Here is a 25,518-nt window from a genome sequence, read left to right on the forward strand (position 1 = left end):
GCCTGAGAAAGGTAGCTTCTGCAGTATGGGGAATGACTGACCACAAGGATCCTTGCAGCTGACCTTTTGGCTCTCTCCCTAGAGCCACCAACCCCAGACTCTCCTTATGTGGCTCTAGTCCAAACTGCCCTGCCACTGCTGGAGCCCAGGGTAAATGGCTGCAAATGGAATTTTTTGTATTGGCCCTTTAATAGGCTCTCTGCAACTCTAGCCATCTCTCCCTGGAAGACAGAAACCCTACTGCTTTTCACAGTCGAATGTTATTTGGGTTCTTTTTCTGGTTCTGGTGCTCTAGGCTGGGGTGCTCAGCTTGGGGGTTAGATCCCACACTTGTTAAGGGGAACTCCCCAGTCACTGAAATATCCCTTTAGAACTCTAGCTGCCACCTGTGGGAGCCCAGCCAGCTCTCTTGCATCTTCACGCTCCCTACCAGTCACATTTTGGTGAAGTCATTTCTTCTGTCTGTCCTTGGTAATAAGGCTTCAGCTAGTGTTCAGTTTGTTAATCAGGATTTTTCTATAATTTTCTTGTGTCTTCCCTCTCTCAGTATAGATGTCATCCGTTTGGGAATATCTCTCCTCCTCTAACCTCAGACACAAGTTTGAAGTCTGCCTAAACCTAAATGCCTTTCCCATCAGTGCAGTCAAGGGCCTGGAGTCCTACTGGATCAGACTGTTTTATGGCTGTTCAGCCCTTAGCATTAGAAGTTGATGCCTGCTTGATTCTCTTTTTAGCCTCATGAACTTTTAGACAGTAGAACAATTGGCATTTCTCTCAGAAACAAGTAGATTGGTGCATATTATTTTTTAGGACTAGTTTCATTTATGTACATTCAACATATCACCTTTCTATAAACTGCTGATTATAACATTTCAAAGACTGCCAAATCACTACTCTAGCACTGATACTAATCCCTTCCTCACTTTCTCCTTTATACTCATTGAAATAGCAGATATTGACATCTTTTAGAGATGGAAGTGTCAATGCCAAACCATTGCCATGAATTAATAACCTTGCTTGATAGTGTGTGGGGGATGCTTCTCTTTTCCTCATTATATTGTGGCCATTGCAGCCTATGGTATGTTGATTGTTTTTATGCCAAGTACAGACCACCCCCCAACACCTTCTATGTGCATCTGTATTACCCCACATTGATGACAATTGTTTGTGTGTCTCTCCCATATTCTGCTGGTTCTTCAGTGAGGGAGAACGCAGTCTTGCCTTCTATCCCTAGGTGCATAGCATGGTTCTTATCACTCAGGAAATGCCCATTGAGTGAATGAATAAATGAATGGATGCAGAACAAGGGTTAAAATTGGGAACAAAGGTGTAGTAAACTATAAGAAATAACTCCACATCTCAAATCTTCATTAAGTAATTAAAGGTTTCTATTTCCCATTGGTACCAGGAGACTAGGATCTTCCTCCTTATTATATTAGAATGCATAAAGACCATCTGTTTTAGTTCAAAAAAGGTAATCATGCCTCATTGAGAAAACTGTTGTTAGCATTCGTTACATAAGTTTTATGCAAAAAATACATTATTTGATTATTTCTGGGGAATCATATGGAATGCCTTTATTGGTATGTAGGAGTTTACCTCTATGTGCAATTGTAGATGCAATTTAAAAACAGGAAATTCTTTTGGAGTATTTCTAACTTTGAACATAAACACTAATGGTCTTTTCTTAAACTTAAAAAATTTGTTAGTAATCATTCATGGAACTTTTACTAATAAAGATAACCTTTATCATTTCCAGGCTGGGAAGTGGCTGGAGATCATATCCAGAGTGGGGCTGGAGGTTCTGATAATGATTACCTCATTTTAAACTTGCATATCCCAGGATTTAAGTAAGGAAAACCAATTCTGATTTCCTTCTGTAAGAATCCTCATGCCTGTTTCCCTATAGAAATAGATGGAGTAGGACTGCCTTTATAAAATATAGCAATATTGTGATACCCTTAGCAAATAACAAGTAGGACAATATAGATAAGAATATCTATAGAATCAGTGATTGAGAAACTATAACTATTAATTATGTATTAATTAGATCCAGCTGAAAGTTTTCAATGTTTTATCCAAATGTTACAACAGTCATGCTTCTTGGATGGTTCATGAAGACTATTTGCAGTAGTGTCTTATGGTTTGCATATTTATTTTTTTCTCAGTTTTATCTGTAAAGCAGTATGCTACATGTTTTAAAAATCATTTTGCTTTAGTCCCTAATGTTGAAATTTCCCAGTAGGTATGTTTTTGTCGCTTCAGAATGGATGGTAGCATTTTTACCAGGAGAGTCAAGCATAGCAACGTTGTTGTGGAGACTCCATTTAGAACAAAGTGTGTGGCCATGCACAGACCGAGTGAGGGGGGAGTTGGGTGGAGGGGAGCAGTGGATTAAGGGAAGAGAAGAGCATGGCTTTCAGCTTAAAGAAAAAAGTGACAATTTTGTTTCAGAACATGTTCTAATATTGTAAACTTAATCTGTCAAACAGACCACCAACCTCTATGACGGGAGCCATGGGTTCTGAACTGGGAAGAATAACATTTGTCTTTGAGACGCTCTGTTCTGCTGACTGTGTGCTGTACTTCATGGTGGTAAGTGAAAGAGTGCCTTTCAAAGGCAGACTTAGAAATCTGGAAGCTTAGCATTCTCTTTCAAGTGTGAATTTATTTATGCAAGTTGGGATAAGAATCCTATTTTTCTTTCCATGCTTATGACCTTCCAAAAATATTAAAAAATGTCTAAAGAAGTCACTAAGAATTGTGCAATGACACCCACAAAGAAAGCATTTGTTCCTCATGGGGAGGCTGATAGAGGGGCCTGGGCAACTGACAGAAGTTGGAGAATATTAATCTGGTAGAAAATTTCTTCATAAAAGTATGCCATCAGCAGGATGAAAATTTTCCTCTAATAACCACTCAGCAGTTCAAGCCATCAGTGGTGGGGTAGGGGTGGGAGTGGGAGACGTGTATTAATAAGCAAGGGGAGAAAGTAATGTTGTAGACACTTGGAAGAAAGAAAACACTTCCTCATTAAATTTAATCAGTGTAGACAAAGGACTTTACTATGTACATGTCATCATTTTGCCTTTTTTCTAGATGTCCTATCAATCTCAACTCTTAGCTTAAAATTTTACTGGACTTCATGTGGATATTAGAAGGTTGTTGGCTAAGATTTTAGTATGATAATTAAGCAGTGATTTTATAGACATGATTTGTTTTGTTTTTCTTAAGATTCTTTAGTAGCTAGGTAACAGTCCATTAACAATTCCCTCTGTGACATACAAGATACATGGGACTTCAGATATTCATGCTTACTAAAAGCTCAAATGAAGGCAGACTTTTTTGTTCTGAAAAAAAAAGACTTTGTAGTGTAAAAGGAGAATATGAATAATCTTCAACATATCCATCTATATTATGCCTCAAATAACCATTAAATGTTCAATTTTCCAAGCTCTGTCTCCCTATTTCTTTGATCTGTGAGTCCTTCTTCACTCTCAGAGCCATTGCTGAAATTTAGATTCCTATCATGTTTTAACAGTAGTCTCCTATCCAGCCTTCTTATCTCCATTCTCCATCCATGCTTCTGTCAGAATATCTTTATAAACATAAAAACAATAGTAGAGGCATCCACATCAAATCTACCCCCTTACCCTTTGTAGCTTTTTATTGCTATGGTAGTGGTTCTTGAAGTGTGGTCCCTGGACCAGGTATCACCTGAGAACTTGTTAGAGATGCAAGTTTCTCAGCCCCACCCTTGTCTTAATGAGAAACTCTGGTGATAGGGCCCATCATTCTCTGTGTTTAGCAAGCCCTGAGGGTAGTTCTGAGGCTGAATATTGAGAACCAATAGTCTATAAATACACTTAATTTTTTAATTGATTTTAGAGAGAAAGAGGAAAGGCGGGGTGAGGGGGGAGAGAGAGAGAGAGAGAGAGGGAGAGAGAGAGAGAGATTGAGATTGATTGATTTGTTATTCCACTTATTTATGCATTCATTGGTTGATTCTTTATGTGTCCTGACCCTGGATCAAACCTGCAACCTTAGCATATTTGGATGATGCTCTAACCATTGAACAACCTGGTCAAGGCCTGAGATTCTTTAGCATGGCATCTAGATGGTCTTTGCCACCCTCTGTTACCAAACCTACTGTGAGTGTTCACCCCTCATCAAGCACCTCAAATTTGTTAGTGGAACACCTTGTATTCTTTCATTTCTCTTGCCTTGGCACTCTGGGTTAGAATGGCATTCTTCATTCTGCGCTTTTGTCTGGTGAGCTTCCATTCATACTGAAAGGGCAGCTCAGACTTCACACTTTTAGAAAGACTTTCTATTCCCTAATGTAAAATTAACAACTCTTTCCATTGTGCTCCTAAAAGCCTTTGAGAAAACCTTATTTTAATTATGTGAATGTATTCATTTTTTTGTCTTTCTTATTTGACCAAGCACTCCTAAGGTTAGGTATTACAATTATTTGTTTTGGTAAATCCATACTAGAATTGTAGCTCATTGCAAAATCTGTTAGTTGTCTTTCTGTGTGATTTGGTCTTCTTGCAGGATTTTTTGAGATATCAATTAAGTAGCATATAAAAATGCTTTTGAAATTATGTAGCATTTTACAAATATAAAGTGGTGTTAGTTGCAGTAAAGCAATAAATTCCACTTATTATTGGAATAAACATCCAGGAAAGTTGTATTTAGCAGAGCACTATCTGTGTATACGGACTCCTTTTAGGAAGTGGCATGTGTGATGATTTGGTTGTTGGGTGACGTGGGGAATTCTGTCGTGCATGAAAGGCACATTCTCTTATTTCTCTCTGTAGTGTGAACTCAGCTTGCTCCTCTTTATAACATATTTGACTGCTTTATAACATGTTTGACTCCTATGTTTACATCATAGGAAGAAACAGATGCATCTTGAGTTCGTGCCACCATATTGTCAACCCCCAAGATAATTAACAGAGGCCCATCCAGGTTCTTAAGTCATGTATTAGGTGTTCTGAAGGGAAGGCTAACAGGAAAATTCAGGGTTGGTCTTGGTTTTCATTTTAAATAAATTAGATGAGTATTACATTATTTGGTTGGTTTATTATATTTGCTTTAACAACTAACCATGTTAATGACAATGTATTGGTTGCAATGTCATATATTTATATGGTATTCTAAATATTGAATTTATCTAAGGAAATCAGATAAAATATTATATGAATTTATTGAATTTAAAGTGTAAGCAAAAGAATATTTCATGAACATAAAATAACATTCTGATTAACCTGAAGTTGGATAACCCTGGAAATAGCAAGTATAAATCATGGAGAACTTACAATGTCTGTGCGAGGGCTGCCTATCAGAATGTCCCAGGGAAAAAGATGAAACTGGAAAGCATTGTCATTTTATGAAGTTTACTGTGAGAAGTTTAAGGAATTATATTTCCCCTCCTAAGTGTATTTCTCCAAGCTAGACACACACACACATACAAATCCCCCTTAAACATACTATGATTTGAGACCTCTTTCAGGTTATATTGACAATGTGGTTGATATATTGTACTTACTAAGCTAGTGAGTGCTTGTGTAGACTTTAAGGAAAGTTTCAAGAATTCTAGGGTTAAATGTTCTGCAGATAAATATTTACAAACCCTCCAGAGTATGCTATAAATATAAACACATATTTGTAATATATACACATATATGTTAATACTGAGTTTGTGCCCTTTTTGTATATATATTTTAGGATATTAATAGAAAAAGTACCAACGTGGTGGAATCATGGGGTGGAACCAAAGAAAAACAAGCTTATACCCACATCATCTTCAAGAATGCAACTTTTACGTTTACATGGGCATTCCAGAGAACTAACCAGGGTCAAGATGTAAGTTCCAAGTTTTTTTTTTAAATACAAAGTTATTGCCTCCAGTGGAGATTCATAGAACTTGATCACTCAGATCTCCTGGAGGAAAAGATAGCTTTTTACCAATGTGGAATCAAGCATTTGGTTATGAAATAGTTTGGTACAAAAATGTTTGTTTTTTTTTAGAGCAGGAATGTATGAAATGGAATAATATAATGAATCTTTAAATTGTCCTAAACTGTGAACAATTATTGTTACTGAAGGCTTAAGAGAAAGAACATTTCATTTTGTAGTTATCTGAAAAGCTCTCTGAGACTCTGAGAAGGCTGGTGACTTTCTTTCTCTTCATCTGAATGATCAGACGTTTGTCCAGGGGCCATTAACAGATGTTGGTTTATAATTTCATCACAGTAATGTCTCCTTTTATAGCCTGGAGGATGTGTATGGACACTTGGTTGGGGTTAACACAGAGAGTTATTTACTTTCTATTACTTTCCCTGCTAGCATAGACTTTAATCCTCCCCTTAGTAAATTCCATTGTATGTTTCAATGGTAGCAGGACTGTTATTTTTGTGAATCCCCATATGTGATCTTCTCAAGCAGAGAACAAGGAAAACCACTTGTTCAGAAGTTGCCTTAAAGCTGTGGGGGCAGATGGAACAATTTCTCTTTTCTCTTGAGTCTTTCACTGGGGAACCCACTCCCCATATTTTACCCGACTTCACCTTTTCTTTACAAGTGCTCAGATTGCCATAATGAATGGCATGAACGTGCTATGGGATGCCTCCTTGCCTTCCTTTTGCCTTTGCTCCAAACAAAAAGCATTAAGTAGTCAGGGTAATGCTGTCCTGTACTGATAGGGTGATGCCCACTATTTGGTGAAAACAAGATCTTAATTGACCCAGTATCTCAACAAGGAAAGGTATAGTAAGTCACAGATTCTTGCTCTCTGTTCCAAATCCTTTCAGTAGAACTCAGAGAATGCTGGTCAGGGCAAGCACTAGAGAGGGAGAGAGAATAAGGCCTGGAGAAGTCATGTGACTGCATCAGTATTGCAGAGCTGGTGTTAGGGTAAGGGCCAGAGCCTTAGGCTTCCAAGGCTCCTACCCTGCCATTGTCAGATTCCTATTGTAGCATTAGTTTGGGCTCTCATCTGAGTGAGTGATGATGAGAGATAAAGTTGCTCCTCTGTTAAACCATACTAGTTCTTCCAGATACAAAGTCTATCAAGTATGTCCAGTTAGTACCAATTTTGAAATATCTTATGATGATTGTAACAAAACTCTTGGAACTCCATGACTGTAGAATTTCACTTCTAATGTGAAGATTTGATTTTTTTCAAAGAAAAGAACCAAAAAATTAATCTATTGTCATCTATAAACTAAAAGGCTGGAACACTCTGCTTATTTTGGTGATCAACATGAAACAATCTGGTTGTCCAATTAAGCCCCAAAGCAGAAGTCATTACTTTCTGCTCTCTTTTTAGAATAGACGGTTCATCAATGACATGGTGAAGATTTATTCTATCACTGCCACTAATGCAGTTGATGGGGTGGCGTCCTCATGCCGTGCCTGTGCCCTCGGTTCTGAACAGTCGGGCTCATCGTGTGTCCCCTGCCCCCCAGGCCACTACATTGAGAAGGAAACCAACCAGTGCAAGGAGTGTCCACCTGACACCTACCTGTCCATACATCAGGTCTATGGCAAGGAGGCTTGTATTCCATGTGGGCCTGGGAGTAGAAGCACTCGGGTAAGTGAGTATATTATATTTCATCATCTCCAGGAAAGCACATTTTAACAGGGAAACTCAGAAGTTTGCTGTAATGTTTCTTCAGGAGCTATAAGGTTGTTAGTTATGTGTGTAAATGACTTCTTCATTCCCTTTCTTGTTTTCTCTCCTTTTACATTTACTGAGCACTTAATATATTCCATGTAAGTGCTAGTTTCTGGGAACATAAAATATTAAGAACAGCACTCAAATAAAAATGCTTTCCAAAAATATAAAAATTGATTTCTTGTGTGTTCTGTTAAAGCAGAGCAAGTAAACAGCCTCTATAGGTTGGCTGTAGGAAGATATGGAGAACAGCAAGTGTGTCTTATAACATTTTAAGGGCAAAGGTTAATGCTATATTATGGGTGAAGGAGAAAGTAGTTTTACTTTAGTACTTTTTGTCTATTTAAATAGATATAGGGAATTTCAACTATGTAGTAAAATACCTTTCTACAGGATACTAACCTTGGAATAACTGCTTTCTGAATCTTTTAAACTTTGCCTAAGAAAATCTAATTAGCATTTAGAGATTCTCTGTATTATTATAGTAAAAGATATTATAACCAAGATGAAATTACTGAAATATATTTTAAACCTAGATTTTTGGAAATATTTTTCATAGTAACTAATACTTTCCTTTCTGCTATATTATTAATTTTTTAAACATTTCTTAATCTCAATCAAAGGACCACTCAGTTTGCTACAGCGACTGCTTTTTCTACCATGAGAAAGAAAATCAGAGTTTGCACTATGACTTCAGCAACCTCAGCAGCGTAGGCTCATTAATGAATGGCCCCAGCTTTACCTCCAAAGGAACAAAGTATTTTCATTTCTTCAATATTAGTTTATGTGGGCATGAGGTGAGTATTGGCTGTCAAGGGGAGATGGAGCTATGTTTCAATTCAGATTGAATCGACATTTTCTATGCTGATGGCTCAGTAAAATCTCTATGGAAACTAACAACCAAATGTCAGAAACTGAGCCATCAGCAATTCGATTGCTTACATCCTCTGTTGCCTCCTAGCAGGCTGGTTGGCAGCTTTCTCCACCAGAGGCAACTTTGTCTGGTTCTTGTTGGGAACTGCCCTGACTGGTATCAGGAGCTGTAACCCCCGCCTAGGCTAAGGCTAACGGAACACCCTTGGAACCGTAAGCCAGTAAGGAGACAAAAGCTTATCTCCCTGGCAGGAATGCTGCTTTTGCTGCTTCATTCATAACTGAACCCCAAAGCTTGATCGGTTAGCCAAAGATGGGTAAGATTCCCCAAGGGGGGAACGATCTAAGATAGGCACGATCACGTGGGAGGCCCCCAAAAAGAAGGACTTTGGGGGCTGCAGCAAAAGGGGGTGATGGACCCTCGCTCCTCGGCTTTGACATAGCCTGAGTTCTCATTGTCTGGGAGAAAATCTCCTTATCTCTTGGTTGCCTTAGTTCCCTTGCTCCACCTAAGCCTGAAACAATGACAGGGTGGTGCAGCTCTGTGCTGAAAAGGGCGGGTTCCCCAGGTGATCAGGCCTAAGAAAGAACATGTAAAATCCTGTGAAACCTCCTTTCTTTAGAATGCTCTCAGATGAATGAGAAGGGTCCAAGGAGGAAGTTAGTTTGATTCTCAAAGTCGTACAGCTTTTTGACCCTGACTCAAAATAGACCCTCAGACTTCCTTGTTTTCTATGGTTCCTTACTTCCTCATAATGAGTACTATACTTGACTTGAATTATTATGCAAAACGAGCCCAATAAAAGCAGGTTTGGACGGTAAATCGGCGCGCTCCCCACTAGACGGGGTGGCCATTCCGTCCCTACTTCTCCACAGAAACTAGTCTGTCTCTGGGCATGTTTTTCTCACATTTCGTCGAGCCATCCACAGTGTTCCATGATCACTGCTGGCCGGTGACCCACGCAACAGGTTCTCAGTCCATCGAAGCACTCACCCAGTCTCTCGAACCCCAAAGCTTAAGCTATGGTGGAAGTGCTTTGAGGTTCTTTCATATTTATAAAGGTGGCTCAGGCTTGTTATCCCTCCTATATTTTAGGCAGGCAGTTATAGTTTGAGAAAGGTTTACTGTTGTTTATACTATTGTCAATTCTGTGTTTAAAAAGAAAAAGACTTCCAAGAGGAAGTTTGTGCAAAAATAAAAAGGAGTTAAGCAGGGAACAACTATCAGTTGATCAGGTAGCTTCTGCTAATAAATAATGGGATTTTATTTTTTGTGAGAAAAAGCAGAACCTTCATCGACACTGGTAATGGGGAGAGTTACAGAACTATATGTTCAATATTTTTTAAGGGCAGAAAAGGTTGGGGTTGGGAGGTATATGTCTATGTAAGGCCTTTCCTCTGTGTCTCTTTCTACATTGACTCTTGTATTGCTAGTGGTCTTCATTATGAGGTGTTGTGGCAACCTGTGTACAAAGAAATAAAAAGGAATATGATGACCACAGAAGTTTTCAAACAAAAAAATTCTATACATTTTGCATGGTATGACATTTGTCCTGTCCTAATTTTACATACTCATTCAATCCATTAGTCAATTACTCACTAAGTACATATATATTAAGTACTTATTATGTTTAATACTATGTCAAGCAGTGAATGAGAATTCCATTATATATCATACTTTTTCTTAGTCTTATTCCTGTATTACAACTGTTTTTTCTTCTCTCTTCTCTTTTCTCCTCTGCTTTCTTTCTCTTTTTTCCTTTATATTCTCATTCCTTTCTGTTTAATATTACTTTTCTCTTTCCTTCTTCTGTAGTTTCTCTCTGCTCTTTCCCATTTTTCTCTCTTTTTTGGCCTCAACAATTTAATTTAATCTCAGTAAAAATATGTTGTACCTGTATGGTGGTGAGAAGGCTTGGTGGAGGGAGAATATTTTAGGTTATGATTGCCAGCTACAGTAACAAAGCAAAATCTATTCTTTACTTTATACTGACTTGTGCAAACTCTATATCTAACACCAATAAAAGTGTTCCTATTTTCCTTTGCACATTTCTTCTCAGAAATTATAGAGCAAATTATAGTCCTTACCTTTAGAACTGTAGTATATTTAAACATACTATGTCTAAAGAGTCCTCCAGTTTTTATAAATTATATCTTCCCACTACCCTCCAAATAATTAAAAAAAGTAAACCCTTGTATTTCCTTCAATTTTTTGTGTAGCTGAGCAGATACATGTCATTAAATCTAAGAGTATGTGAATAAAGACACTTATAGTGACAAACTTTAGAATTTTGATGTTGTCCTAGGACTTTGCAGCAATATGGTTTTCATGCTTTCTTCTTTAGCCTTCGAGTTGCCTTTTTGGCACACATCAGCCTGTGAAGGATAAGGAAGAGCAAGTCTTTCTCCTTGGCATTAAAACCATCATCAGCATTCTGGTCTCTTTGCATGCATAGTTATCCTGTGAATTGAAGAGTTCATAGATGACTTTTCCTTCCTTAAGTTAGATGGCTTTCACCCAGCACAAATGTTGCTTGTAGTTGGAGGAGAAATGCAGCCTTGAATTAGTGTATTCATGATAACTTTAGTGACTCTCAACCCTGGTGGAACATTGGAATTGTCTCAAGAGCTTTTAAAAATTACTGGTGGTTGGGCCCCCATCAGATCTAACAAATCAGAACTGCGGTGAGGAGAGAACCACTGCTCTTCTAGAGTCACTAGCTAGCTGAGGTCCAGTTTAGAGAGTGACCTTCAATAAAACCTCTATATGATGTTGTTTTTCTAGGGGGAGAAGATGGCTCTCTGTACCAACAATATAACAGACTTCACAGTGAAGGAAATGGTGGCAGGGTCAGATGATTACACAAATCTGGTTGGAGCTTTTGTATGCCAGTCAACTATTATTCCTTCTGAGAGTAAGGGTTTCCGAGCAGCCTTGTCATCACAATCCATCATTCTGGCAGACACATTTTTAGGTAAGTTTCATTTTGTTCATATCTGCATGCATGAATTTTTTTTAAAAAATTATGGTACTGATAACTTGTCATTGCATTGGTGCTTATCATAGATGATTAAAGCCTACAGGTGATTCTAAATCATCATTTTGTGGCATGGTCAAAAAAGCCCTTACAAGTGAGGTCTATTGATTAATCTCCATGAATACAAGAAACTTCTAAATTTATGTGTTAACCCATATGTGATATGTGTTTTGCTTTCTGAGAGTCTGTCTATCAGACTCTCTAGGAGTTTAAGAGACAAAATAATTTATGACCAGAACTATAAACAAAAGAACAGTAAACAGACATGACTTAAACCTAAATCATAGTATCTGCCATTGGAGTTCATCATCTTTTTTCATATCAGAAGTAAGCTGGTGACAAGTAGCAAAGGTAAATGTGCTGAGTTTTATTCCCCATCTGCTTGTCTATCTTTGTGGTGTGAAGAACATAGGAAAGTTTTAAGATGAATTCTGGTCGTGATTAGTAATTCCTAGGGATCACGTTCATTAGACTTCTGGGGTTGGGATTAGTAACTTAATAAGGCATATAACAATCCAAAAATTTAACAAGCTCCTTAGATGATTCTAATATGCAGCCAGATTTAGGAATCATTGCTATAAATTCCAGAGGAATTCAGCTCTAGTTTTCAGCACCAAGGTCAGTTGCCAAGCTTGCAATCAGCATCCAAACTCTGTGTCGGAAGCAAAAGGTGCTGTTATTCCTTGCATTTTAGCCCTGTCATCATTTTGCCAGAGGAAAATGCCTTACATTTAGATTAAGCAAATTTTGGAGTTATTTTTTGAAATTATTAGGACACAAGGATTTTTTTTTGTCAAATAATGCCTGTAATGAATGTGAACAAAAAGCTCTATTAGCCAAGTAGACCAACTCGTTCGACAAAACTCACCAGAGGCTGAGTATTATAATAGTAGATTGTTCAAATGTTAGAACTAGAAGGGACTTTAGAGATCCTCTAAATATTTCATGCATTTTAAAGATTCAGCACAGGAGACCCCTGAAGTAGAAACCATTGCTAGATTTGCTGCCCCACTGGAAGTATACCTGTGTGGTCATCAGTCCCTCTGCCTTTGTTTCTCCTACTCCTTAGTCCCCCCACAGAGACTCCAGGTCAGGTGGAATCATGTTCTGCAGCATCGGCTCCAGTGGGCTTCACAAGGCACCTCTAAAAGTCTTTTACTGGTCCCCAGTGCCCTGTCTCTTTTGCTAGCCCTCCTCCTGCTACACTGTCAGAGGTTCCTCATGTATGACCTCCAAGCAGTCAAGGGTGACTTTCAGTAGAATAAAAATGAACAGCTGGACTTCCGATCAAGATGGAGGTATAGGTAAACACGCTTTGCCTCCTTGCAAAACTACAGCAAAAATTACAACTAGACTACAGAACAAATATCACCCACATTCATCAGAAAATTAATCTGTATGGAAATATGACAACCAAGGGTTTAAAAAAGCCACATTCATCCAGATGGGTAGCAGGGTGGGAGAGGCAGAGAGGTGGGGAGAGGTAGAGTGGTACAGACAGGTGAAGACACATGGAAAAGGCAGTCCCATATTCACATTAAAAGTCAGGAGGGATATCTTGGGACAAAAGGATCCCAGCCCCAAACCAGCCCACCCAGCCCCAGGTTCCAGTGCCTGGAAGATAAATCTCCATAACTTCTAGCTATAAAAACCAGTAGAAATTGTGGTGGTGGAAGAAATTGCAGCTTCCTGAGAAGATTCCTCTTAAAGGGCCTGTAATGGTCTTAGGACTTATGCAGATCCACCACATTTGGGATTCAGCACCAGGGCAACAGCTGGAAGGCACCAGTGACATACAGGGAGAAAACAAAGTGATTGGCAACAGGGATAGTGCTGGGAGGCAACTTCCTCCCAGAGAAATCTCCAGAGGCCAGGCAGCAGCATTGTCCACTCTCTAAGTTATCTCCCACACAGAGCCACAAAGCAGTGAAACAGGTTGCCCCACCCTGATGATTACCTAAGGCTCCGCACCATACAACTTACAGGTGTGCTTTTCTACAACAGGCCATGCTACTATGACAGCAGTCAAAGCAGCTATCTAATGCACAGATACAAACACAGGGAGGCTGCCAAATTGAGGAGACAAAGAAACATGGCCCAAATGAAATAACAGAACAAAACTCCAAGAAAAGAACTAAACGAAATGGAGATAAGCAACCTATCAGATGCAGCATTTGAAACACTGGATATCAGGATACTCAAAGAAATCACTGGGTATTACAACAGCATAAAAAAGACCCAGGCAGAAATGAAGGTTACATTAAGTAAAATAATGAAAAATCTACTGGGAACCAACAGTGGAGGTGATGAAGCTGGGTTTCAATCAATGATTTGGAACAAAAGGAATAAAAAAGCATTCAAGCAGAACAGCAAGAAGAAAAATGAATGAAAAAACCAACCCAGAGGTTTGGCTAAGGAGCCTCTAGAACATCTTTAAATGTACCAACACCTGAACCATAGGGGTTCCAGAACGAGCAGAAGAGCAAGAAGTTGAGAACTTATTTGAAAAAATAATGAAAGAAAGCTTTCTTAATTTGGTGAAGGAAATAGACATAGAAGTCCAGGAAGCACAGAGAGTCCCAAACAAGTTAGGCCCAAAGAAGCCCACACCAAGACACATCACAAAATGCAAAAGTTTCAAGATAAAGAGAGACCATTAAAAACAGCAAGAGAAAAGCAGATAGTTACCTACAAAGGAGGTCCCATAAGACTGTCAGCTGATTTCTCAGAAGAAACTTTGCAGGCTAGCAGGGATTGGCAAGAAGTATTTAAAGTGATGAAAAGCAAAGACCTACAACCTAGATTACTCTATACAGCAAAGCTATCATTTAGAATGAAGGGCAGATAAAGTACTTCCCAGACAAGGTAAAGTTAGAAGAGTTCATCATTGCCAAGCCATTATTATATGAAATGTTAAAGGGAATTATATAAGAAAAAGATCAAAACTATGAATATTAAAATAGCAATAAATTCATAACTATCAACAAGTGAATCTAAAAAATAAACTAAGCAAACAAGCACAACAGGAACAGAATCATATGGAGATCAATTTGAGGGTTATTAGCTGAGAGGGGAAATGGAGAGAATGGGAGAAAAGGTACAGGAATTAAGAAGCACAAATTGGTAGGTACAAAATAGATAGGTGGATGTTAAGAACAGCATAGGAAATGGAGTAGCCAAAGAACTTGTATGCCTGACACATGGACATGAACTAAGAAGGGATTGCTGGAGGGAATGGGGGTACTGGGTAGTGGGGGGATGTGGAAAAATTGGGACAACTCTAATAGCATAATCAATAAAACATATTTTAATAAAATAAAAATTCAGGACATAAAGACCCAGGGAAGTAAAGTGACTTAAATAAAATTACAAAGCTAGGGAGTAGAATCTTTTATTTTTTTCAGAGACTTTGGAAAGTTTCTTATTCTTACCATGAATACATTAATTTAATACAATATTTCTTATAAAGTGACAGTGTCAAAGTAAAGCTATTTTTTATTCAGATATACAGAAACTAAATAAACTTAATTTTCCCATATGGCTCAATAATATCTTTTTTTTTTTGTTATCTAGGAGTGACAATTGAAAACACATTGCAAAATATTAATATAAAAGAAGATATGTTCCCAGTCTCACCAAGCCGAATACCAGATGTGCATTTCTTTTACAAGTAAGTGAAGATGCTGTTTCCCTTCACATTTTTAAAAAATAAATGTCACTTCAGGGTGCTGGCATAGTAGTTTATAATTAATAAGCAGTAATTGGTTATTACATAAAAAGCCTTAGTAAAAAGTAGGACACATGGAATAGTTTGAAGGCCTTATATAATTTCTCTCATATATATGATATTTTAAATTAGGCAGTAGACTCTTTCATGTAGGCAGTACTTATTTGTAATTTATACATCAAAACATCATCCTGAGTGGGTATGACATTTTTTCCTTTAAAATTTCTTTTGATTATAATTCTAAAAGCTTTACTAAAGACCTTGATTGTAGCTTATCACTTTACCTGGGGAAATAGTCAACTTTTCCAAGCAAATGACATCATTTGTATAACAGCTAGTGGTAGGGGGTTTAGGGGGTGGAGGGATTGAGCAAAAAAGAAAAAGGGCTCATAGACATGGACAACAGTGTGGTGGTTGCTGGGCAGAGGGGAGTATAAGGGGGCTAAATGATAATGAAAAAATGTAATAAAGATAGAATTAAAAATAATAAAATCAATTAGCATGCAAGAAAATGCTAAATTAGTGAACTTTGATACATTTTTCTTTTTCATTTGTTTTTATAGCATAGAAGTTATATGCAGGATATTTTTATCTTTGTAATCTGTGTCATATGTATTTTGTAAAATGATAATTTCTTTATAATAGGTCTTCTACAACTACAACATCTTGTGTTAATGGCCGGTCAACTGCTGTGAAAATGAGATGCAATCCTACTAAACTGGGAGCTGGTGTGATTTCAGTCCCCAGGTATTATTATTTCTAAATAATTATTTACATTTGTATTTATTGAGAGGAAGCAAAACTCTAGAATCTTAATATTTTATAGCATAATCTCTGTGGATGCAAAGCAGAAAGAGGACAGAAGAATCTTTAGATTTTTGTTGTAGTGATGTGCTGAGTGCCGATTTGGAGGTCCTTGCCCCATCTCAATACTTCCCAGTCTCCTCATTGACACATTCTCACCCTGTTTGCCTGAGTGTGTTAATCTCTTAAACATTTTTTAAGCAATATATAGTTATGTGGTTTGTATCCTTGTATTTATTCTTACTATTTTGCCTTAACTTCTTTGAGAGCTGGATTGGAAACTTTACTGGGTTACAGTTCTTTATAACCAATGAATTATTTGGGTGATTTAGATTTAATCATCTAACCTGTAAGTTATAGTTTCTTTCTCGGTAAGGCAATGGGGCCAGGATAGATAATTTGTATGATCTATTTCTAACTCTTGAGTTTCCAATAAATGTTGGTGAAATCACTGAGGTGTAGTCTGACCTACAGAATACATAATATAGTTCATTTAACTGGATTGGCATTGAGGCAACAGCTGTCCACACTCTAGATCTGTTTAATATAGTTCACTTTGTGTGAGAATGCTAAAAGAAAGTAAACAATTTCATGGACTCAGAAGAACTGTCAGCTTAAATAAAGATTGCTTTCATGGCATGAGCGACACTTTAATGTCTCCTGATTTTTATTTTTCACAATTATTAATTGTTCAGTATGTAGATTATTTATTTTGTAATTTTTCTGGACCTTAAGTGGGTTTTATTTTATTCAATTTTAAAATCATTTTTATTTTTTAAGTTGGCTTACATTATTATATGAGCTTTAGGTATACACCCCAGTGATTGGACATTACATAAGCAGGTGATGGTCCTGATCAACCTCGGACCCATCTGACACCATACATAGTTATTAGAATGTTGTGGACTATATTCCCAATGCTGTACTTTGCACCCCCATGGGCATTCTGAAACAACCAATCTGGGCTTCTTAATTCCTTCACCTTTCACATCCATTCCACTAACCCCTCTCCCATCTGGCAACCATCAAAATGTTCTCTGTATCTATGCTTCTCTTTCTGTTCTGCTTGTTTGTTTATTTTGTTTTTTGTTTTTTTTTAGAGTCAGTTGTTGGTATATATGTACTTATTGCCATTTTGTTGTTTATAGGTTTTATCTTTTTTATTCTTTCTTTTTGTGAAAAGGAAAGGAAATGTTTATTTAATGCTATACAGACTTAAAGTAGTGACCTAATGTCTTCATCAAAATCCCAAAGTCCCTTAAAACACCAATAAATACACACAGTCCTTCCTTCCCCCCTCTGCCCAGTCTGGGGTACCATATCTCAGGAAAAGAAATAGAAGTCCATGGCTCAGGCAGCCTCCAGTTCTTCCCAGTAATCCATCTTGGCTAGTAGGCCTCCCTTGGTTCCCGGCATCATCAGCTGTGTCACCGGGATCTCTGCTAAAGCCGAGTGGTGGTTCCCCCTTCTAAAGCTGTGGGGGTCCCCACTCTGCTAAAGACTGCATGGTTCTCTCTCCCAGGGTGGAGGGAGTCCCCACTCAGCCAAAACACGTGGTTCTCGTCTTTTTTTATTCTTAAAGAAGACCTTTTAACATTTCATGTAAGAATACTTTGGTGGTGATGAATTCCTTTAGCTTTTTCTTATTTTTTCATATTTCTTCATCTATCATTTGATTCTAAATGATAGCTTTGCTGTGTAAAGTAATCTTGGTTATAGGTCCTTACTTTTCATCACTTTGAATATTTCTTGCCAATCCCTTCTAGCCTACAAAGTTTCTTTTGAGAAATCAGATGACAGTCTTATGGGAGCTCCCTTGTAAGGAACTAACTGATATTCTCTTGCAGCTTTTAAGATTCTCTCTTTGTCTTTAATCTTTTGTATTTTAATTGTGATGTGTCTTGGTGTGGTCTTCTTTGGGTCTAACTTGTTTGGGACTCTCTGTGCTTCCTGGATTTGTATGTATATTTCCTTCACCAAGTTAGGGAAGTTTTCTGCCATTTTTTCAAATAGGTTTGCAATTTCTTGCTCTCTCTCTTCTCATTTTGGCACCCCCATAATGCAAATGTTGGTACACTTGAAGTTGTCACAGGGGCTCTTGAAAGTACTGTCCCCACTTTTTTCATTCTTTTTTTCTTTTTGCAGTTCTGATTGGGTGTTTTTTTTGCTTCCTTATATTTTAAACCACAAGCTGATTCTCAGCTTCATCTGTTGATTCCCTGTAAATTCTTCTTCACTTCAGTAAGTGTATGCTTTATTTCTGACTGGTCCTTTTTTATGCTGTTGAGGTTCTCACTAAATTCTTTATAACCGGTGTTTTGAACTCTGTACCTAGTAGATTGCTTGTCTCCATTTTGCTTAGTTCTTTTTTTTTTAATTTGCACCCACAGATGTTTATTGATGAGCTAGAGAAATTGATGTGAGAGAGAAACATTGATTAGCTGCTTCCCACACATGCCCTGATTGGGGATTGAAACCAAAACCTAGGTGTGTGCCCTGATCAGAAATTGATCCCATGACCTTTTGGTGTATAGGATGATGCTCCAACCAACTGAGCCACCTGGCCAGGGCATTTTACTTAGCTCCTTTTCTTGAGTTTTGTTCTGTTCTTTTATTTGGGCCATGTTTCTTTGTCTCCTCATTTTGGCAGCCTTCCTGTGTTTGTTTCTGTGTATTAGAGTTGCTATGTCTTCCAGGTTTGGTAGACTGGCATAATGTAGTAGGTATTCTGTAGTGCTCAGTGACACAGCTTCCCCAATCACCCAGGCTGGGTATTTGAGGTGTGCCCCCCAATGTGGGCTGTGTATACCCTCTTGTTGTAGTTGAGCCTTGATTGCTGCTGGCACATCAGTGGGAGGGATTTACCCCCCGGCTTATCAGCTATAAGGACTGGCTGCAACTACCAGCCTCTGACCACTGTGGAATTTCAGCTGTGCAGGAGCTCACGCCACAAAGCAGGACTTACTTCATCAGGGCTTGGATGCCCTCTCAGTCTACCTCTTGAGTGTGTCACTTGTGGAGATGGTTGGGTGGTGATACTTTGAAGTACTCTGAAGCTGTACACTGGAGGCATTGACTCTGGGGCCTTCCTGGAGGTACAGGCCAAGATCAGACACTATCTGTGTTGTGCCTGGGGCCACCTGGCATGAGCTAAAAAGTAATATGCAGGTGGCTGCTACTTGTGCTGGGCTTACAGATGCCCAGAGGAAGCCAAGCTGTTTACCAAAGCTAGCTGCTGCTAGTGCCAGGGTTGGGACCACTTAGTGAGAAGTAGAAGACATACTGAGGCCAGCTGTTGCTTATTTGAGATTTTTTTTTTTCTGAAATCTGAAGCATGAGCCAAGACAGGCCATTCCTATAGAAAAGCCACTGGAAACAGCTTGGGTGAGCTTGAAAGTTGGGTGGGATGGGACCTCAGGGACTCACCAAATATGTTACCCACCTTCAGGCTCTTTGAGGGGAAGGCTTATCAAAGGAACAATGGTCTCTGCCAGTACTTCTCTCAGGGAAAAAGCTGCCCTGAGCTCCTACCCCAGAGCCAGACAATTTTGTTACTCCCTGTATGTCCCTGTTGCCTTTCAAGCTGCCCCATCACTGTAGCTCAGAAGGAGTGAGACAGAGTAAATCTATATGCAGGCCCTTTAAGAGGAACTGCCTGAGACTTTTGGCCAAGATGGAGGCATAGGTAGATATACTTTGCCTCCTTACACAACTAAAAGAAGGACAACAACAAATTTAAAAACAAAAAAATAACCAGAACTGCCAGAAAATTGAATTGTATGGAAGTCCAAAAACCAAAGAGTTAAAGAAACATTCATTCAGACTGGTAGGAGGGGCAGAGATAGGCATCCAGTGGGGAGAGGATGCATAGAGACTGGTGGACCAGGCAGTACCACATTTGCATGAGGATAAACCTGGAGGAACAACTGAGGAGCAAGACTGACTATGCAACCTAAGGTTCCAGCTCAGGGAAATAAAGCCTCAAAACCTCTGGGGGTGGCGACAGGAGAAACTCCTGGTCTCACAGGAGAGTTTGTTGAGAGACCCACAGGGTACTAGAATGTACACAAACCCTTCCACCTGGGAATCAGCATAAGAACAGCTCAATTTGCTTGTGGGTAGAGGGGAAGTGACTGAAAGCTAGCCAAGAGCTGAGCAAGTGACATTGTTCCCTCTCTGACCCTTACAGCACATACAGAACCACAAGGCAGAACTGTGGGTTGTCCCGCACTGGCAAGTACCTAAGACTCCTCCCCTTACTATGTAACAGGCATGTGGAGACAAAAAAATATGGCCCAAATGAAAGAACAGATCAAAGTTCCAAAAATAGAACTAAGTGATGAAGAGATAGCCAACCTATCAGATGTAGAGTTCAAAACACTGGTAGTCAGGATGCTCACAGAAATGGTTGAGTATGGTCACAAAATAGAGGAAAAAGTGAAGGCTATGCAAAGTGAAATAAAGAAAAATATATAGGGAACTAACTGTAAAGGGAAGGAAACAGGGACTCAAATCAATGATTTGGAGCCCAAGGAAGAAATAAACATTCAACCAGAATAGAATGAAGAAATAAAAATTCCAAAAAATGAGAAGAGGCTTAGGAACCTCTGGGACAACTTTAAACACTTGAACATCTGAATCATAGGGGTGCCAGAAGGAGAAGAGGAAGAGCAAGAAATTGAAAACTTATTTGAAAAAATAATGAAGGAGAACTTCCCTAATCTGTCAAAGGAAATAGATTTCTAGGAAGTTCAGGAAGCTCAGAGAGTCCCAAAGAAGTTGGACCCAAGGAAGCAAACACCAAGGCACATAATAATTATGTTACTCAAGATTAAAGATAAAGAGAAAATCTTAAAAGCAGCAAGAGAAAAGGAGAGAGTTACCTGCAAAGGAGTTCCCATAAGACTATCAGCTTATTTCTCAAAAGGAATCTTGAAAGCAAGAGGAGGCTAGAAAGAAGTATTCAGTCATGAAAGACAAGGACCTACGTCCAAGATTACTCTATCCAGCAAAGCCATCATTTAGAATGGAAAGGCAGATAAAGTTCTTCCCAGATAAGGTAAAGTTAGAGGAGTTCATCATCACTAAGCCCTTATTATATGAAATGTTAAAGGGACTTATCTAAGAAAAAGAAGATGGTTAAAACTATGAATAGGAAAATGACAACAAACTCACAACTATCAACTGAACCTAAAAAACAAAACAAAAACAAAAACAAGCCAAGCAAACAACTAGAATAGGAACAGAATCACAAAAATGGAGATCACATGGAGGGTTATCAGTAGGGAGGGGGGAGGGGGAGAATAGAGGAAAAGGTACAGGGAATAAGAAGCATAAATGATAGGTACAAAATAGACAGGGGGAGGATAAGAATAGTATAGGAAATGGAGAAGCCAAAGAACTTATATGTATGACCCATGGACATGAGCTAAAGGGAGGGGGCATGCTGATGGGTGGGGTACAGGGTGGAGGTGAATAGAGGGGAGAAAAAATGGGACAACTGTAATAGCATAATTATAAAATATATTTCAAGGAAAAAAGGAGGAACTGCCTGGGACTCCTGAAGCCCTCCGTCTCCCTCAGCCTCAATCCCTGCTGGTTTTTATAGTCAGAAGTTATGGGGAATTCTCTTCCTGGCACTGGAGCCTTAGTATGGGGGGGTCTGGTGTGGGGCTGGGACCTCTCACTCCTCAGGAGGCCTCTGTGGCCAAGATCTCCTCCCAATTTTTATCCACCAATTATGGGTATGGGACCATCTCATTCCCATCTCTGCCTCTCCTACCAATCTCGATGTGGCTAATTCCCTAGTTGTAGGACTTGCATTTAGCCAGATTGCAGGTGTTTCTGAATGATGGTTGTTCTGTAGTTTAGCTGTAATTTTGATGTGGCAAATACCACATTTTCCTGTGCTGCCATCTTGCCTGGAAGTCCCAGATTTTCCTTCAATAGCTAGCAAAGTTTATATTTTTAAAAGAAAATGATTGATTTAATCTTGTTTTTTGATAGTTTTACAGTAACCCTTGAAAGATCTTAAGTTATTCTGCTCATGTTACGTCAGGATTGTGGGGGAGGAACAAATGTTCCTCCGCCCTCAAGATTCTTTTGGCTGGTCTAGTCATCAAATAGACATGAGGCAGATTAAGAGAAAATAACCATACTTAATACACACATATGCATTGGAACCCCACATAACATGAGAGAGTCCGAGACCCCCATGCAGAAGAGGTTCAGGGACAGAAAGGGGCACAGAGGTACATAAGACTTCCTGAGCTAGGGATGAGGTAATGAACCTTGGGGGCTTCAAAGGGTCGTTGCAGGATGATAAGAAGAGCAGAGCTTTAGTAAATAGAACTTTGCTCTGCTTTATAGATAGTAGTTAAAGGGAAGGGCCAAAGTTTTTTGAGCCTGAAGCTAAAATTGCCTTGAGCTCAAGTAATCTGCATACCACTGAGGCACATCTTGGGGTGGTTTGTTCTGAACGCCACAGTATCACATGGTGGAAGGTCCCTGGGCCAGCATCCATGTGAAGGTTGAGGCAGCAAACCACACTTTTTTAATGAGAAGGTGTGTTTTGAGTTTTCTTTCTTTGTTCTCTGATGTCCCACCATATGGCTCTGAGTTCACATGCTTGTTCTCTTTACTTGAGCACTTCTGAGGTCCTTTTTGGCCCTAGCAACCGACCCCTCTGGGTCTAGTCCCGAGGGGCCCCCATGGATGACTTCTGAAGCCTCCTCTCGATCTCAGACTCAAGCAGATAATGTGGCTAAAGACTAGGCCTATCCTTTGGAAATGTATATCTCTAACTATCCCAAGGTGGGTTTTGATTCTTTAAAGTAAGAGTAAAAAAAGTAGTCTATGTTAAATGATGGTATCTAGAAACTGCTTTTTTTGTTGCTGTTGGTTGTAAGGAGAGGAAAGTTGACCTGTAGTAGTTTTTTTTTTTTACTTAGGGAACTTAACTGTCTTTTAAAGATCACCCACAGCAGAATACCTTGGGGTGTCTATTTGAGAAGCACTGATATTAACCCATGTTTTAGAGATTTGGCTCCCCGCCCCCCGCCCCCCCCCCCCCCACCCGGCCCAGACAGATTCTGGAACTTTGTTCTGCATTTTAGTTTTCTGATAAGCTATTTTAAAATGTCGTGGTTTACAGGGTGGATTTCTTCACCGATATCTTGATAAAACTTTATTTTATACTTGTGATACACACTGAAGTTTGAGGACCACCACCTTAGGGAACTGCTTGAACCCCAGAATCTATATTGTGGGTCTTTAGTTTTTTTTTTGAATCAATTTCCCATCAGGGCACAAGGGGGAGCTCTGGGATCAGAACAGGAGCAACAGCAGCTTGTTCTGCAATAATTAGAATTATCTTTAGCTGCAAGGCTGAATAAAGATTCGCAGTTTCTCCTAATGAAAAAGAAATGTTAACTAAGCCACATACTTAGGCTACTTTTGAAGAGGATTTAACTAGCATTTTGGGGGTGCTGTGGGAGCTTTAAATTCTCAAGGAGAGAGAGGAAGGTGCTAACCAGGCAATTGCCTTGAGCAGTCTCTCGTGCTGATCAAGAAGCCTCAACAGTGAGACTGGCAGATCACAAGGGAATCTGCCTGCAGGTAGCATCTTGGCCAAGAGTCTTGGCAAACCAGGCAAAGGCAACTGGCAGTAGTAATGTTGATTGGGGCTCTGTATCTCGGTAACCTGGGAAAATGTCGTAAGACGCCCAGCCTTGGAAAAATGACACTCTTAACAGACAGTGAATGAGGCAGGAGAAAAGGGGAAATATGTGTTCTTTGTATTTCATGTGAAATTCAGAGAGAGCAGCAAATTAGTAGGGCTGAGATTGCGAACATCAGCCTGTGTCTGGTCTGGCAAATGCCACTGGTTTCTAATTCCACCAAATGCCTGGAGGGTGTGAGACATTTTAGATAAAAACTTAACAGCATGATTCTGTGGTAGATGAAATCTGAGAGCAGGAGTGGACTTTGGAGATTATCTGGTGCACCTTGTACCTTGTCCAAAGAATATATTGCTAACACAATAGAGCTCTAATGTCCCTAAATGCATCCCTCTCCAGCTTCTGCCGAAAAGGCTTTTCAAACCTCTAATCATGATCGTAGGTGGTTAGAGGAATCGAAGGTTCTCCTTTCATTCGGAGTAATTAGACCTAAGCATTGTGTCCAAAGTGCTCTTTCAAAAATGAGAAATGTCTTTTAGTGAAAAGGTTATAAAAAAGGCTTATTACGAAACAGACAGAGGGAACCAGTTTTACTTTGATAATAGAGATGTCACAGCACATCAGAGATCCTTACGTCAAACCCGTTTACTAGACACAGTAGGAAACACACAAGACGCCCACGCTGTCTAGCCATCTAGTGGCACAGACAAGATGGGATGATTTTCTGACTGAGTCTGTTGTTCTTTTCATGCCATCATGTTTTGATCTTTTTGTTTATTTTTTTCCTCCAGTTCTTCTCAGGCAGAGATTTGAAAGGAAATGTGCTAAGCAGAGGCAAATATCACATTTATCTGGGATAACTCAACTGATCTGCATATCACTGGTGCCTTCTTTTCATGAGTCATCTTTCCTCAAATACAGTCCTCTTTATTAATGTTTTGAGGGAGAGGAAAAATGAGCATCCCCAATCTCTCAAAACTTACAAAGATATTTAATTGCTTGGGTAGTTTATAAATCAGTCTAAAATCATTTTGCCAAAACCTCCTTCAAATTCCAGATTCATCTTCATTATAAGTGTAGCCTCTGAGAATATTGTCTGTCAGAAACGGGATGTTTCACAGTCCTGGTGGTGTTCAGTGGTTCCGTGTGCCAGGGTTTATTGTGCAGGCTCTGATTTATGTCTGTTAGACTTATTGGATGCTAGTATAGTCTAACAGACTATACTAGCATCTTTGGTCTTTGGGGAAGAACTGTGAAAGCCCAAAGTCTGTCCATTTTAAGTTGGTAAGAGCAAGAGGGTAATTATTGGTTAAATGAGTTCCTTGTTTTCTTTTTCTTTTTTCTCAATCCTCATCCAAGGACATGCTTATTGATTTGAGAGAGGAGGGAAGGAAGGGAGAAAGAGAGAGGGAGAGAAATATGTGTGTCCTGACTGGAGACCAAACCTGCAACCTAGGTATGTGCCCTGACCAGGAATTGAACTCATGACCTTTTGGCTTATGGGAGGACACACCAACCAACTGAGACATACCTGCCAGGGCAATTCCTTGTTTTCTTTTTCCTCTGTACTATTTATGGACAAGTAATAGATATCTAAATCTGTATAAGTTAACTTAAAAAGAAGGCAATAGAACTGCAAAGATTAAAACCAAATATTGTCTTATAACTTTAAAAAGTAAGAAGACATATAAAGGCATTATGCACATAAGGGAA

At 39.1% G+C, this 25,518-nt stretch overlaps 1 protein-coding gene across 1 annotated transcript in view; it reads left to right on the forward strand.

Annotated features, from left to right (window-relative positions):
- Window positions 1–25,518, forward strand: part of ELAPOR2 (endosome-lysosome associated apoptosis and autophagy regulator family member 2) — a 183,760-nt gene that overhangs the window by 132,419 nt on the left and 25,823 nt on the right. Inside the window, exons 11-18 of the mRNA XM_045828926.1 lie at window positions 1,760–1,850; window positions 2,493–2,595; window positions 5,734–5,871; window positions 7,337–7,600; window positions 8,308–8,481; window positions 11,343–11,532; window positions 15,169–15,265; window positions 15,968–16,069. Coding sequence (XP_045684882.1) covers window positions 1,760–1,850; window positions 2,493–2,595; window positions 5,734–5,871; window positions 7,337–7,600; window positions 8,308–8,481; window positions 11,343–11,532; window positions 15,169–15,265; window positions 15,968–16,069 — 1,159 coding nt within the window. The remainder of the gene's footprint in view (window positions 1–1,759; window positions 1,851–2,492; window positions 2,596–5,733; window positions 5,872–7,336; window positions 7,601–8,307; window positions 8,482–11,342; window positions 11,533–15,168; window positions 15,266–15,967; window positions 16,070–25,518) is intronic.

This window comes from Phyllostomus hastatus, unplaced genomic scaffold, assembly GCF_019186645.2.
Source record: "Phyllostomus hastatus isolate PE091 unplaced genomic scaffold, TTU_PhHast_1.1 phas_scaffold_78, whole genome shotgun sequence".
Lineage (NCBI taxonomy): Eukaryota > Metazoa > Chordata > Mammalia > Chiroptera > Phyllostomidae > Phyllostomus > Phyllostomus hastatus.